The 15,064-nt window shown below is 31.9% G+C and overlaps 1 protein-coding gene and 1 pseudogene across 1 annotated transcript; both read left to right on the top strand.

The window, feature by feature from the left end:
• The first annotated feature begins 956 nt into the window (after window positions 1-956).
• On the top strand, window positions 957-6,438 carry LOC126687796 (uncharacterized tatC-like protein ymf16; annotated as a pseudogene).
• A 4,158-nt stretch (window positions 6,439-10,596) lies between these two features.
• LOC126688189 (mitochondrial adenine nucleotide transporter ADNT1) lies at window positions 10,597-14,598 on the top strand. The gene is made up of 8 exons (XM_050382798.2): window positions 10,597-11,067; window positions 12,109-12,157; window positions 12,273-12,436; window positions 12,819-12,856; window positions 13,058-13,170; window positions 13,408-13,521; window positions 13,770-14,114; window positions 14,206-14,598. Exons 1-8 carry the CDS (start codon window positions 10,910-10,912, stop codon window positions 14,287-14,289), a joined length of 1,065 nt encoding a protein of 354 aa, XP_050238755.1. The 5' UTR covers window positions 10,597-10,909; the 3' UTR covers window positions 14,290-14,598.
• The last annotated feature ends 466 nt before the right edge of the window (window positions 14,599-15,064 follow it).

Genomic DNA, 15,064 nt, shown 5'->3' with positions numbered 1-15,064 from the left:
AATGCCCCACTCCTATACATTCATAATAGTTACCGGATCCCCTCTGCTGAGCCTTTTCTTATCTCCTTTGCAGCAAGCTCTGCTGGCCTCGCGCTCCAAACTGATGGCGTCTCGACGTTCCTCTTGACGCCGTCCTGGCGCTCTCCCCCTTGACTTCTTAAAGTTTGTAAAAAGGCTCACTTTGGCTTCCTATAAAGCAAACCCCCCCAGGTTGTGGGAACTTTCTACTCTTCCTGAGCTGTCTTGCCGTATCTAAAATGGCTTCGAGCATCCGGCTTCACTACTGCTGCCTGCTCTGTCCTTCTTCGGCACTTCCCAGTCCACAATAGACCTGATCTTCTCTTGATCCATCTGAATCACACCCTTGCTGATCCAATGGCCAAGAAAGAGCACTTTCTTCTGAGCACCGTTTCATGTACAGTTTCTTTTCTTGCTACACCCCGAACACCGTACTCAGGCCTCCAGTGAGTGACTATAAACGATTATGTTATCGAGGTTTTCCACTACAAACTGGTCAAGGTAAGGGTTTGAGTTTTTCCATTTAAGTGCGGAACAAGACCTGAATTAGGATGATATTCATAGATTAGATCAGTTACTCTTTTTGCACGTTATGGGGTCTCCACTCCATGTTGAAAGCTCTTTCAAATAGCATGAACGTTGAAAGTATTCAATTAGACTAGAGCGTTAGATTCTTTTTTTTATGACCGATAGAAATGGAAACTCTTTTGTTATATGCCCTATACCCAAAAAATTTCTTTGGTAGATCCTAACACGAATTATGTACACAATGAGAATCATAATCATTGATACAGTTTGGGTATCAAGCTATCTTATTATCAATCTATTTATAAAAAAAGCCTTCGGTGTAGTGATGAAATTGTGATACATAATCAATTCTATTGGTTTTTGTTTATTACTAAAATTAATCCTATCAAATCTTTCTATTTTTCCTTTGAATTACTCATATATCCTATGAATTTCATTTCGCACCGGAAACTCTTCTAGGAGAAGTTCGAATCCGTTCCGTTCGGATATTGATCGGTCTTGGTTTGACATGGTTTACGCGTTACTGGTTTCCGGAAGAGTTAATCTCTCCATTAGCTAAACCCTTTCTTACCCTGCCTTTGGACTCGTATTTTGTTTGTACACTCAACGGAGGCCTCCCCGACATATGTGTCACGACCCAATTTCATGAATCGTGACCGGAGCTAGGGTATGGGTATGGTTGTACCAAAACCCGTAGCAAGCCTTGCGGAAAACAATTAAATATTTAAACCTGCAGAAAACTGCTCGGAGGCAACCGAGACTCCAACCTAAGTATAGCAGTTTATATTACAGTTCTAATATAAATAACTTAATTATCCAAAAATGCTCAACAGCATGCCTTAAATATAATATTAAAGTAATTCAGAGTAAACATGCTAATAATAAATAATCGATCAAATCGATTATCCCAGAGTGTAATATCAATATAATATATAATAAACTAGTTCTACTGCGGTCTAAGAGTTCGAAAACAGTAACTAGTTAAAATAACATAAAAACCTCCGAAGAATCAAAAGAATCAGAGTGGACCAGCTTTCAAATCATAAACCTGGAAAATTCGGGAAAACAACGGGGTCAGATATACTGAGATGAGTTCGCAATACTATTTACATTTATTAAGTTTAAAACCCTTAAATCAAAACATTTTATACTAATATAATATGATTATGGATAAACTGTATTGAAATGATCCCAGTGTAAGTATGACATAGCATACTGATAAACCCAGAGTGGACGGGAACAAATCCTCGTCAAAAATATATACCAGCGTAAGTAAGACTTTAGTCTGCCGTTTCCCAGAGTACTCACCGGTGCACACAGTCTCGATACAAGCCTATCGAGTAGCTCGTTTCAATCCAGATCCATAATCCGTAAAAACAGTTCAAAAGCATTTATAATATTAAAATACGATGCGGTACTTAATAAAGCGGTAAATAGCACTACAAACTCACTGCTTGCTTATCCACGTGATCTTGGCAAACAGCTAACCCTGCGTAGACTCCGAAGCACAAGCAGTCGATGGGTCTAAAATAATAAATAGGTTAATATCCGTACGACCCCTAACTCTAATATCACTAGACACCACGTAGGACTAGCACAATTAAATAACCAGATAAATCACAGAGAAACACAATTCTCAAATAAATTGTAATGCCGTAATTAATTCAAAACTATTGAGTTCGCACTTAAATCCAATCCGAAAATATTATTAAAATATTATTTAATTGATAAATAAAATCAATTCCTCAAATAGTGGATTAGCCGAGTTTTTCAAAACTACCAAGCTAAGCCCACATGTCGGTGACCCAAGTTCAAACCGACCCAACCATAAAACCAGAGTTTATAAACTACAGTTTATAATTAATATTAAATAAAATATTAATTAATATCAAAATAGAACTCAATAGCTTTAAACTCAAGTAATTAAAAATTACCGGCAAAATATCTCCTTAAATAAATCAATAAATAATTAGAAAGGCTAAATTACAAATTTACCCAAATTGGCACGCTAAGCCAAAATATCAAATTATTAATTAAATAATAATTAATAATAATTATTAATTTAATTTTTAAATAACTCAAATATTATTTTTAGGTATTAAAAATAATATATCTAATTCGACAATCTTTCAAATTAAGTAAAATCCCCAATTCTTATTTAATATTGTCAATATATAAAATCACATATAAACTATAATAAAATTAATTTTAATTTAAATTTAAAGTATTAACACCCAAAGTAATTTCAAATTATAAATAATATTATTATTTAAATCGTTAATTAATAAGTCGAAGCCACTTTTGTAAATTAAAATCAAAAATCAATTAAAACTGTTAAAAAATAAGTTTAGGAATCAATGGATTTAATACATAAGAATTCAATGACTAAAACCACCATTTAGCCAAAAATCAATTATAATAGCCAATCATACAACGCCACATCATCATCTTCATAAACCAAAATCAAGAAATCAAATACAAGCAGTAGCTAATAATAAGGAATTCAATTAAAAGAACGATGGCCACTACCCCATATAAATTAACCCATTAAATGCCATAACATTGAATCAAGGGACAAAAGCAACACTCATTTAAGTCAACCCCATTCCCGCCAATTCTTCATCACGAACACAAGGAAAATAATAATAATGAGGAACTCTATACTAACTGTAACAAACACTAACCAAACCAAGTGAGCACATTCTGACAGAAAATCAAGGATATAAACGGCCATATCCTAAGTGTTCATACTGCCATAAAATCATCAACGAACAAAAGGTTAACGATGTAAACAAGGCCAAACAAAATATTTAGTTTTTATATCAAACAACAAGGCCAACTAAAAGAAAATTAAATAATCAATAATTAATTGGTTAAGGGTAACCCCTAACAGTTATTACTCTAAAGACAACATATATGGCCATAGCAAAGAACAAGAATTGGCAGAAACCAAAAAGAAGTAACGCAGCCAACAATATCATTTAAAACGATAACACGACGGCTCAAATAACGAAGAGATTAACGTACCAAATTACGATTTCAATAGGGGTGGGCATGGACCGGTTAACCGGTCCATGAGGGTGATTTGTAAACCGGTCCATTGTAATACGGTTTTTAAAATTAAAAACCTAAACCTAAAATTTTAAACGGTTAACCGGTAAATCGGTTAACCATCAAAAACGGTTCGGTTTTTCGGTTTTGCGGTTTTTAACCATATAACCATTAGAAAAATTAAAGACAAAAAAAGATAAAATTTTAATTCTATTTAATTTTTTAGCAAACAAAAAAAACCATAAAAACTCAAATTATATTAAAAATATAAATCTAAACTATCTTATGAATAGTTAAGTCAATGCAAATATTTAAAACTATTATTATTTACAAATAATTTATAAGTAACATCAAAATATTTTTACATATAAATTCTCCTAAAATATAAAAATATTCCTAAATAAAATATCTATCAATATATTTTTATATTTAGATTTTATTGTGTATATTATAAAATCCATATTATTTTATAGATCATAAAATATACCTTATTAACTATTAAAAATATATGAATATATATATATATATAAACCGGTTAACCGATTAACCACGGTTTTTAGAAATCCAAAACCTAAACCTAAACCATTAACCATGAAAATTAAAAATCAAAAATCTAAACCTAAACCGTTGGACCGGTTAACCACATTTTCCGGTTCGTTTTTCCGGTTTCGGTTCGGTTAATCGGTTTGATCAGTTTTTTTGCCCACCCCTAGATTTCAAGGCTTAAGACTGTAGATGATTGAGTCTACTACGACCGAGACGGATTCCTATTCAATGCGAATTATTTCAGCAATTGGAGAGGAGTTTTGGACGATGAACTCAGCGAATCATGAAGAAAAAAAATGACGGCTAGGTTTGTGTAAAGTGTGGAATGAATTAGGATTTTAAAACGATTTTAAAAGGTTAAAAAAAAGTTTATAAATAAAGAAAAAGAAAAGTAACGCAGCACTACATTTTTTTTTCAAACAATAGTTAAGGTTTTGGACTTAACCTGAGCATGAAAGTTTAATGGGTTGTATGCATGGGTTTATTATTAAGAGGAAATTAGACCATACACTGTTGAAACCCAAAATAATCTCACTTTTACTGTTCAGCATCTCCGGCTTGAGAAATACGGTCGAAGTTCAGCGTGTTTGAAGTTTACACTTTTTCCTTTTTGATTTTACGGTGGATTTAACAATGGCTATGGATTTTTCTTCTTTCTTCTGATCTTCATCTTCTTCGCGCAACAGTCTTTTCCTCTGATTTTGCGACTACAACGGCGATGAGTTGCCGATTCATAGGTTGCCGGCGATGGCGGCGGTGATGGGTTGTCGATTTAAATGTCTAAATCTACAACAACAGCTCAATCTTATGAAAATGGAACAATCGTCGATTGATGGGTTGTTAATCGATGGTTGTGGCGGCTGAGGGTTTCCCAGATTTTGTGGATTTGTTGGAATTGATGGGTTGCGGTGGTTTGCTGACAAACGGTGGATCTGATGAATTCAGTGCTGGATTTTTGATTAAAATGGGTAGTTGATAATTTTGGGAGTAAGTGGGCATGCAGTGTACTAACGGTGTATTAGTAGTTTACTAAAAGTTTTATAAATTTATTTTAGCGAAGTAATGAGAAAATAGAACCAGAGATAAAATCTCTTCTCCTCTGTTTAGTTTTTGATTAAAATATCGATATACTAGGCAATTTGGCTCTTTTAAATTCATTGTTAAATTAAGGGCATGGTTTATTATGAATACTTTGTTCTGTGGGTTTAAATTAAGGGCATGGTTTTTTTATAAATAAATAAACTGATAGTAAATTGATAGTAAAACGATAGTAAACTGTTAGTAAATGGTTAATAAATATAATTGTACTTTATATTTAATAAATTAGCTATAATGTTTAGTAAAACTAATAAACTGTTAGTAAACGGATGGTAAATTAACTTATTTTTTAGTAAACTGATAGTAAATGATTAATGAATTAACCATACGGTTAAAAAGTAAATTAATAGTAAATTTGATTTTTAAGTAAACTTTTAGTAAACAGTTAGTAAATTGATAGTAAACTTTTTGTTAGTAAACCGATAGGAGATTTACCGTATTTTTATAAATAAAAACCGTTAGTAAACTGTTAGTAAATCGTTAGTAAATTTATTGTTTGTAAACCGGTGGTAAACTGTTAGTAACCCGATAGTAAACTTACTGGGTTTTTAAAATAAGAAACCGTATTTTTCAACTCAAAAAGTGTAATTTCGCAACTTTTAAAAGTCAAACCGTAAAAATCAACCCAAACTGGTCAAACCGTATTTTTGAGAATATTTATACACAGTATGGGTATTTTTGAAAAACTCTCTATTATTAATTCATAATCATTTGTATGGATGTGAAGAAAAGAAATACATGGGCCAATAGAATTCAAGATAATAATGAAACTTAAAGCATGCATGGGCTTTATGGCTTTCATGGACTTAAATAATTCTTGGACCAACCCGACTCAAATACAACAAACGTGAATCGAACCACGACTTAATTAACGAACGACTCAAATTATTACCGCAAGTTTTTCAGAAAAAAAAAATCAAATAAAAATACGGGGTATTACAATATGTTGCAACGTCTTCAATAGCATGCTCTTACTTCGTCTTTCCTTTAATAAGTCATCAAATTTGGTGATTTTTTATCCCCAGTTGCTATGGGGAACAAAGGACGAAATACAATCGATTCCTCCATTTAAGTGGTTCTCGCTTCTCTTTGTTCCTGTTCCTAACTCCTCCCCGGGTAGTTCCCAATGTTTGGCACTTTCCATACTTCGTGGATGCAACATCAACAAATTCGCTCATGATCAAGTTACAAGTCTAATAACAAATAACAAATATCTTTATAAGATGATATCAAATTTTTTATTTTGAAAATAAATGTCTAAAATTAAATAATAAATTTTCACCATCTAAAATTATGGTATTGTCTAGTAGGAAATATTTAAGAGAATGGTGAATATTCAATTAAAAAATGTGAAATGAAAGGTTTGGATGACCAGATGGTGGATTTTTGTGAATTTTATAAATGTTATAAAGACAAAATCAAACAGAAAAGAATAGAATAGTTATTAGTTATAGAAAAATTAGGTTAGTGCTTGGCAAAGAATAAATAAAAACACGTAAATCTGGAAATAAAACTTTAAAAAAGAGCACGCTTGTAATTGGTAAATTTAGGAGAGTATATTTACAAATAATTTGAAAAATGATGTAAAGGATGTAATTTCCTCTATATAAAAAGCCCTTAACTGATGGCTATGAAAATGGGCCTGGCCCAACCAATAATTGTGAAATTTTGTCAAAACTGTCCCCACATTAAACGGCGTCTAAGTTCAATTATCAATTATCAGGTTTCCCGTTATCTAGAACTAAAAGGGTCCGTAAGTTGAAACAAAAGCAAAAGGCAACAATGTCCGTTTGTAAGCGGAGCTCCCATTCTCGATGACGTTAGTAATACGACACTTATCTATTAAACTGACAACTTTCCTTTTTTGGGCCATTTTATTCCTTTAAATTTAGGGTTAATGACCATTGTGTGTTTCATTTGCTAATTATTTCTCAAATTACCCCCAAAAAATAATAAATTCTCATTTAGTACCTTCCAGACCGCGGAACTGTTCCGCGGTTTGTGTAAACCGCGGAACTGTTCCGCGGTCTGGCTTACGTGGCTCCTCGCTGGCCAATCAGGGAGGAGCCACATGGGCAAAGCAAACCGCGGAACACTTACGCGGTTTGCTTTGTCCAACGTGGCAAACCGCGGAAGTGTTCCGCGGTTTGCTCCACCTGCGTCCAGGTGGAGCCACGTGTGCAAACCGCGGAACACTTTCGCGGTTTACCCCAAGCCGCTTAAGTGTTCCGCGGTCTGTATGGCACAAATGAAGAAAAAAGCTTAATCGTGGGCTAATTTAAGAAATTTTCTTAATTTTATAAATAAATATGTCATTAACCCTTAAATTTAATGTTATAGATTTTTAGCCAACATAATCCTTTTACCAGATTAAGGAATATCAAGCATTAAGTTCAACTTTAATTCCTTTTTAACATAAAATTTTATCCAGCATTTGTATTATACAATGTACAGAACTACTAAATTATGATATATTATTAAGTAATATAAATGTATTATAACATAATAAATAAAATTTAAATTAATATCTCACAATTAAGCTTTTATATATTGGTAGTATTATTTAATTTTTTTAATTGATCAAATCTCATTAAATCGAATATAAAACACTTACATCTGTAAGAAATTAGAAATAATTTAAAAACTAATCCCTAACCTGACATGGAACAGATAACATGCTGCTTGATTCACATATCTTACTTTTGAAAATAAAAATAATTATTAACTGTTTCGCTAAATAAATGCAGTTTTCATTCACTTTTTGGTCAAATTAATCACCCGCAAACTCACAACATTCCATTCAATCACCACTTGATAACTATTTCATAAAAAAAAAACAGCAAAACTTTCTCGGTATTTCATAAAAAAAAACAACAAAACTTTCACAGAAAAAGGACAACAAACCTTTTACAATGAAAGAACAACAATCTTTTTACAAAAAAGGACAAAATAAAGCATTCAGAAAAAAATAAATAATAAAAAATAAATAAAATTGATATAGCTCATAAACGATTTCATTTTATTGTTGAAAGATCTTCAATCTATTTTCGCTTTTTGGTAATTGAATTGCGTTTCGTTGATAACTTTTAATCCATCAAGAAAAAATGAAAAAGAATCGCTATTTATTATATTCTATGAAATTAAAATAATATTAATAAAAAAATGGCCACCGTCAATAAAAAAATCAAACCATTGACGGCAGATAGAGAAAAAAATAAGAAAAAAAGGGTTTGTTTAGAGAAAAAAAAATTATTATATCAGTCGATATATTTTAGCTTTATGGTAGTATTATTTAGTTACAAAGTAAGATTTCAGTTTTTTTAAAATTTGGCGCGTTAAAATTAATGATTATTAGATCAATCGATATATATCAATAGTTAGACCATAATTTCAGGTACGCTATGATTCAATTAAAAGAAATTAAATATAATAACACAAAAATATACACTAGAAAATATAATTATTAATAATTTGAGGTAGGAACTATTTATATAATTTTTTATTTTTTATTCGTCGTGTATATCAAGAATGGACTCCTCTTCTCTTATGAAAAAGTTTAGGAGACATTACATCGGTAGTGTTTAGATTTTTTTCAATAAATGTTGTTGAATATTTAAATTTTTATTTTTTTTCGGATTAACTTTTTACCTTTAAAAAAATAAACAGATGAGTATATTTAAATTTTTTGATCATCTGACTATTAGTAAAGTTAAAAATATTTTTTTAACTTGCTAATATGAATTTCAATTTTAATGCCAAATAAAAAATATATGGTTAATTTCATATAAAATCACAACATTTACACGTTTTTTCATTTTAATCATGTCCTTAAAAAAGTGTCCAATAAAATCAACACCTTTCATTTTTTTTGCAAATCTATCATCGATGAGTAAAATTTGATGTCTTTTTTCTCCCAAATAAATGTTTTAATATGACTAATGCTCTATTAACATACAAAATACATTCCTCTTACTCTTCTCTTGTTGATTCCGATTGTCGAGTCAATAAAAATACACCGAATTTTCACATTCGTGATAGATTTGCAGAAAAATGAAAGGTGGTGATTTATTTGACACTTTTCAAAGGACGTGATTAAAATGAAAAAACGTGTAAAAGTAGTGATTTTATATGAAATTAACCCAAAAATATACTACCATTTATAAAAATTATTATTATTTCAATAATTTGATAGTGAAATTTAAATAAAATGAACCTTATTTTTGCCCTTTAAGCATAATGTTGATAAAAAATGATCAAAATCACTTATTTGATATAATTTTAGAAGTTGAAACTGTAATTAAAAAATTAAAAAATTTATTATATAATTAGTTAAAAAAGTTGTACTAAACAAAAACAAAAGTACAAGAGTCGAGTGAACTTTAAAATAAGCAAGAGACTTGTTGGTATTGGTAACCCATTTCAATCAAAGTATTATACACTTCTCATTGGATATTTTTTAAAAATTAAAAGCCTTCAAACAGCTGAAAAGATATATATCATTTATTAATTTTAAATAAATTATTATAAAGTTCTTCACATATATTATAATTAACAGTCCGATATTATTTTTCTAATTTTTTTATTTAATAGTTCTTTAGTTTCAATTTTACTAACTATTAGGTTCTTTTATTAATTTGGAGTATAAAATCGTTAACGGAATTGAAAATAAGATACCAAATCGTTTAATAAAATTAAAATGGGATCAAATCTTTAATGAAATTAAAAATAAGGTAACAAATCGTTTGAAAGTAAGTGCCAAAATTAACAGAGGGCCTAAATAGTTAATAAAAGGTTTAATCACCAAAAAATACCAAACATTTAGCGAGTTCGTCAGTTATATCTGAATCTTTAAAAATCGGCCCATTTAGCCTATTTAAGCATATTTGGTACCTTTTGTAGTTATTTTTTGAATCGAGCCGATTTTTTTGCTAATATGTCGGCCACATCACTATCAATTCACCGAATGAGTGACATGGCAACACTTCTCATCCAACTAAACTATGTGATAAACCACATAATAACCAAATATTTTAGCAATAAAATGGTTAGATTCAAAAAAAAATGGCTATAAAAGATACTAAATATGCTGAAACAGGCTAAATGAGCCGATTTTTAAAGATTTGAATATAACTGACAAAACTCGTAACAAAAAATCATTAAATAAAATTTTAAAACATAAAATATCAAACTATTTTTCCAAAAAAATATCAAACTGTGAATAATAATATAACTGAAGCCCAATGTTTTAAGAATATTCAGAACTAAATTACTTAAAAAAAAAAGGAAATTGTTTTTTTGTATTGGGAACAAAGAAATGAAACCGTATTAGTTTGATGATACGAGAACAAAAAGCACATACTCCGATCTTACTGGCTAGATCAAAATTTGATGAATTCACCAACCTTAACCTTCTCTCTCATCTCCACGTGGCCGCCAACAACCGGCGAGTCACAGCCACTATAATAATATTTTACCTCCAATCAAAACCAAAACAAGCCGCCACCACTTTACTCTACTCGCTCATTCACTCACCAATAAGCCTCACTTTTCATCCGACGACGTCGTTCCGAGCTAGAAATGCAGAGACTGGCTATTCTCTAAGCTAGCTGAGATACGATCGCCGGGGAAATCATCCGTTGACAAAACTAGGGTTTTTGTTTCTGTTTCGATGGCTTCGGAGGATGTGAAGGCGACTGAATCGGCTGTTTCTAAAATTGTTAATCTTGCTGAGGAAGCTAAGCTTGCTAGAGAAGGAGTCAAGGCTCCTAGCTATGCTTTCCTCAGCATTTGTAAGTCTCTCGTCGCCGGAGGAGTCGCCGGTGGAGTGTGAGTTTCCTTTTCCTCGTGATTAAACTTGAGATTCTCCGTTTTTAGTTATTGAATTGTAGTTTTAAGTAGCGATCATAGGGGAAATGTAATTGTGGAGGAATCGTACAAATTCGTTTAATTTTGAAGCAAAATGTTGTCGTGTGAGCATTTTATGAGTGGCAGTTAATGTAGTTGGTTAATTGGTTCAAAGTCCGAAACTGTGTCATATTTAATGTTTCAACTTGATGTCTATGCTTACGGCTTACCTACCTGATTTGTGAGAATAGGCAAAGACTGATAATTTCTGTTTTAGATCCATTTGTTTAATTAAGAACCTATTCTGTTTGTTTATCAGTTTCTTTTGTCCGGATTTTAACGAGCACAAACTGTTGAAGTAGTGTTCTTTGTTATCAAACTCGTTTGGGTCTATTGTTACTTTTCCTTATTGTCTACCGTACCTTTCTAAGACGGCTAAATGTACAATTTTTGATCGACATGTTTGACTCGGTTTTTAACTTGGATCTTACTGATTTTTTTGTTTGAAAGTGATACCTAGTGTTCTATAAAAATGACAAAATGGATCCTCTTAAACAGATCTTTTTCATTGTAACTCATGCGGACTTGGGCAATGCGTGATATACACGTGGCATTGACAAAGAGCCCAATTTGTACTTTTTTTATAACATTAAGTTCCAAATTGAAAAAAATCGTTCATATTCTAATTGTAATAAATCTTACATGTATACCATATGTCGTCCATGTCGGCGGAGATAATGGCGGGAAAAAAATTCTGTCAAATGAGAGTCCATTTATCATTTTTCTGATAACGTTGGGTACCACTTTCAAACAAAAAAATCATTGAAGTCCAAGTTAAAAACCGAGCCTGACATGAAGGTCAAAAATTATACATTTGGCCTTTTTAAGCCTCCATAAACTGTTACCTACCTGGCTACTTCTCGAATCTGCCTCGACTATTTTGGTATCTGGAAGGGGTTATACATTCTTATGGTATTGCGAGGTGAATTATGACTGACTGAAAATTTTGGAATCTGAATTCAGGTCACGTACAGCGGTTGCTCCATTGGAAAGGTTGAAGATACTGTTACAGGTTAGATCCTTTAGAATTCAGTGTTTCTATGAACATATTGAATAAGTTTGACTTGCCGTGCATATTTGCTGATACAAGGCATTATTTTTATTTGATTAGCTTTTCTTATATGCAGGTTCAAAATCCACATAACATAAAATACAATGGAACAATTCAAGGTTTGAAATTTATATGGAGAACTGAAGGTTTCCGCGGACTATTTAAAGGAAATGGAACTAACTGTGCTCGCATTGTTCCAAACTCAGCTGTGAAGTTCTTCAGCTATGAGGAAGCTTCCAAGTACAATCTTTAAGACTATTTAAATATAATGTTTTCGATAATAATCAATGAGTAAATCAGTGTCCAAATTGCTTTATTATATAGTTATACTAAGAGAAAAGTAAATCAGTTATCTAACACAAGCATCTTTTTTGTTTTTTCTGGGGAAATTAGGCCGTGTTTCTAATTTATACAAATTATTCACTAATTCAAGAGTTTTAGAATGCTTCTTTGGTTCTATCACTATAATGTTATCTACACTTTGATGTGCTTTTCTTTATCAAATCATTTGAAATCACTCTTCCTGCTATCTAGGCTTTAGTGCGTGGTTCCTTATCAATTCATTTGGCTTGTTCTATATCTTTATTCTTCTGCTGATTTTTCTTCTTATAAATTATGACAGGGGAATATTGTATTTATATCAACAGCAAACTGGCAATGGTATGCCTTTAATTTTTATATTGTTATGCTGTTTCTTTATATAAACCATAGGAACAGAAATACTTTATGCACTTATATGCTTTGCTATTTAGTATTTTCCAAATGGAGCAATTTTTGAGTCTGCTAGTTGACAACAGATCATTGCTCTTGATATATATTATATCTGAATCCTCCTTTCCTCCCTCTGGTTATTTCTTGCAGAAGATGCTCAGCTTACTCCTCTTCTACGTCTTGGAGCGGGAGCTTGTGCAGGGATAATTGCCATGTCTGCAACTTATCCCATGGATATGGTGCGAGGCAGGATAACTGTACAGGTATTGATTTTTAGATTCCATTTACTTGTATATATTGCAAAATGCTTGTTGGAAATTTATCAATTTATTGCGCGTTCTTCAGTGTTTTGAAGACACATGAATTTTTTTTCTTCTCTTTTAATTAATACTAGTTTCTTTTATCATTTTAAGGAACCTTTTCATTTTCAGTGATTATCTGGTGTTGTCTGTTTGATTTCATTATTGTCTATTTATTCTTTTCATATATTTGTTTTGCAGACGGAGAGTTCACCTTATCAGTATAGAGGAATGGTACATGCTTTATCAACTGTGCTTCGTGAAGAAGGTCCACGGGCCTTGTACAGGGGTTGGCTTCCTTCTGTCATTGGAGTTGTGAGTCATTTTTCCCAATATTGCTGTGCCTTTAAACTTATCAATCTCTGAATATGTCAAATCTCGTATGAAATTAAGGAATTCAGATTACCTATTGTCCTTGTTTCTTCAGTTGCTTGAAAATACATTAATATGTAAAAATGATGTTCTTGCTGCTGGGTTTAATTAAATACTCCTTGGAATTATTGTGCATTCCCTTGGAAAAAGGGTATCTCTTGCTCTTTGTAACCTATCTTTTATCTTGACAGGTCCCATATGTGGGTCTCAACTTTGCTGTTTATGGATCTCTGAAGGATTGGTTGATTAAATCAAAACCATTTGGACTAGCTCAAGATTCCGACTTAAGTGTAACTACAAGACTTGCTTGTGGGGCAGCTGCAGGAACTGTCGGCCAAACTGTTGCCTATCCTCTTGATGTGATTCGCCGCCGAATGCAGATGGTGGGATGGCATAATGCGTCATCTATTGTGACTGGCGACGGCAGGAGCAAGACCTCCCTTCAATATTCTGGCATGATTGATGCTTTCAGGAAAACTGTTAAGTACGAGGGCTTTGGAGCATTATACAAGGGTTTAGTACCCAATTCCGTAAAGGTGAGTCATTAAGTTGTTTTATTAGCAAAACTTGTTAGTTAGTTTAGCTTTCCGTTTCGATTGTGCCAATTAGTTTGCTCTGTATTTTCAGGTAGTCCCTTCAATAGCAATGGCGTTTGTGACGTACGAGGTAGTGAAAGACATTTTAGGAGTTGAGATCAGAATATCAGACTAGACAGACAAACAGACACATGATGTTTGTTGAACAAGTGTGCTATTTTTGTAGACAAGAGCATAGGGAGAAAGGTAAACAACAACCTAGGATAATTTTATTCCACAATTCTCTCTGATTGAGTTTAAAGCTGTGTTATTTTATAAATTGTTTCCATGAGAAAATGCTGTTAGCTTCCAGCTTCTCATTTATATGCTGTGTTGATAATAATGTGGAGGCAACAACTCAAATAATGCAATTGTATGGAGTTGCAAAATATTTTTCTCGTCTTGCTCGGAAATAACTAGTTTCGGATTGGCCCGACTTCAATCACTGCTCGCTTGTTTATACTTTTTCTTCTTAACTTTGGGAAAGCATAAGATGTACTCCATTTTCTGTTGATCTACATAATCTTAGTACTTTCCAACAGGGATATGCACACACAGATTAACTCCAACATTTATTCACAATAAAGCTAGTACATGTTTTTTATTTGGAATTCAAACTGAATGTCTATTATAGTGACCACAAGTTGTAATAACTTGGCGCTTGGAATTTTATGAATTTGCTATGTTGGTATCTGTAAAATATGTCAAATTAATGCTCAGTTATTTTTCAATTTCCAAATTATTAATAAAGTCAAATGTACATTTTTTTTTGAAACTTTTTGTTATAAATTGCCATTTGAATTTAATATAGACAAGTGTATTATTTGTAAATACTAAGAAAATTTACGAGACTTATTTTGAATATTGTGATATTTTAGGATCAGTTTATTTTTAATTTATTTGATCAAATA

The sequence above is a fragment of the Mercurialis annua genome, linkage group LG6 (assembly GCF_937616625.2).
Source record: "Mercurialis annua linkage group LG6, ddMerAnnu1.2, whole genome shotgun sequence".
Taxonomy (NCBI): domain Eukaryota; kingdom Viridiplantae; phylum Streptophyta; class Magnoliopsida; order Malpighiales; family Euphorbiaceae; genus Mercurialis; species Mercurialis annua.
The sequence above is the reverse complement of the archived record's forward strand: the minus strand, read 5'-3'. Positions and strand labels throughout refer to the sequence as shown.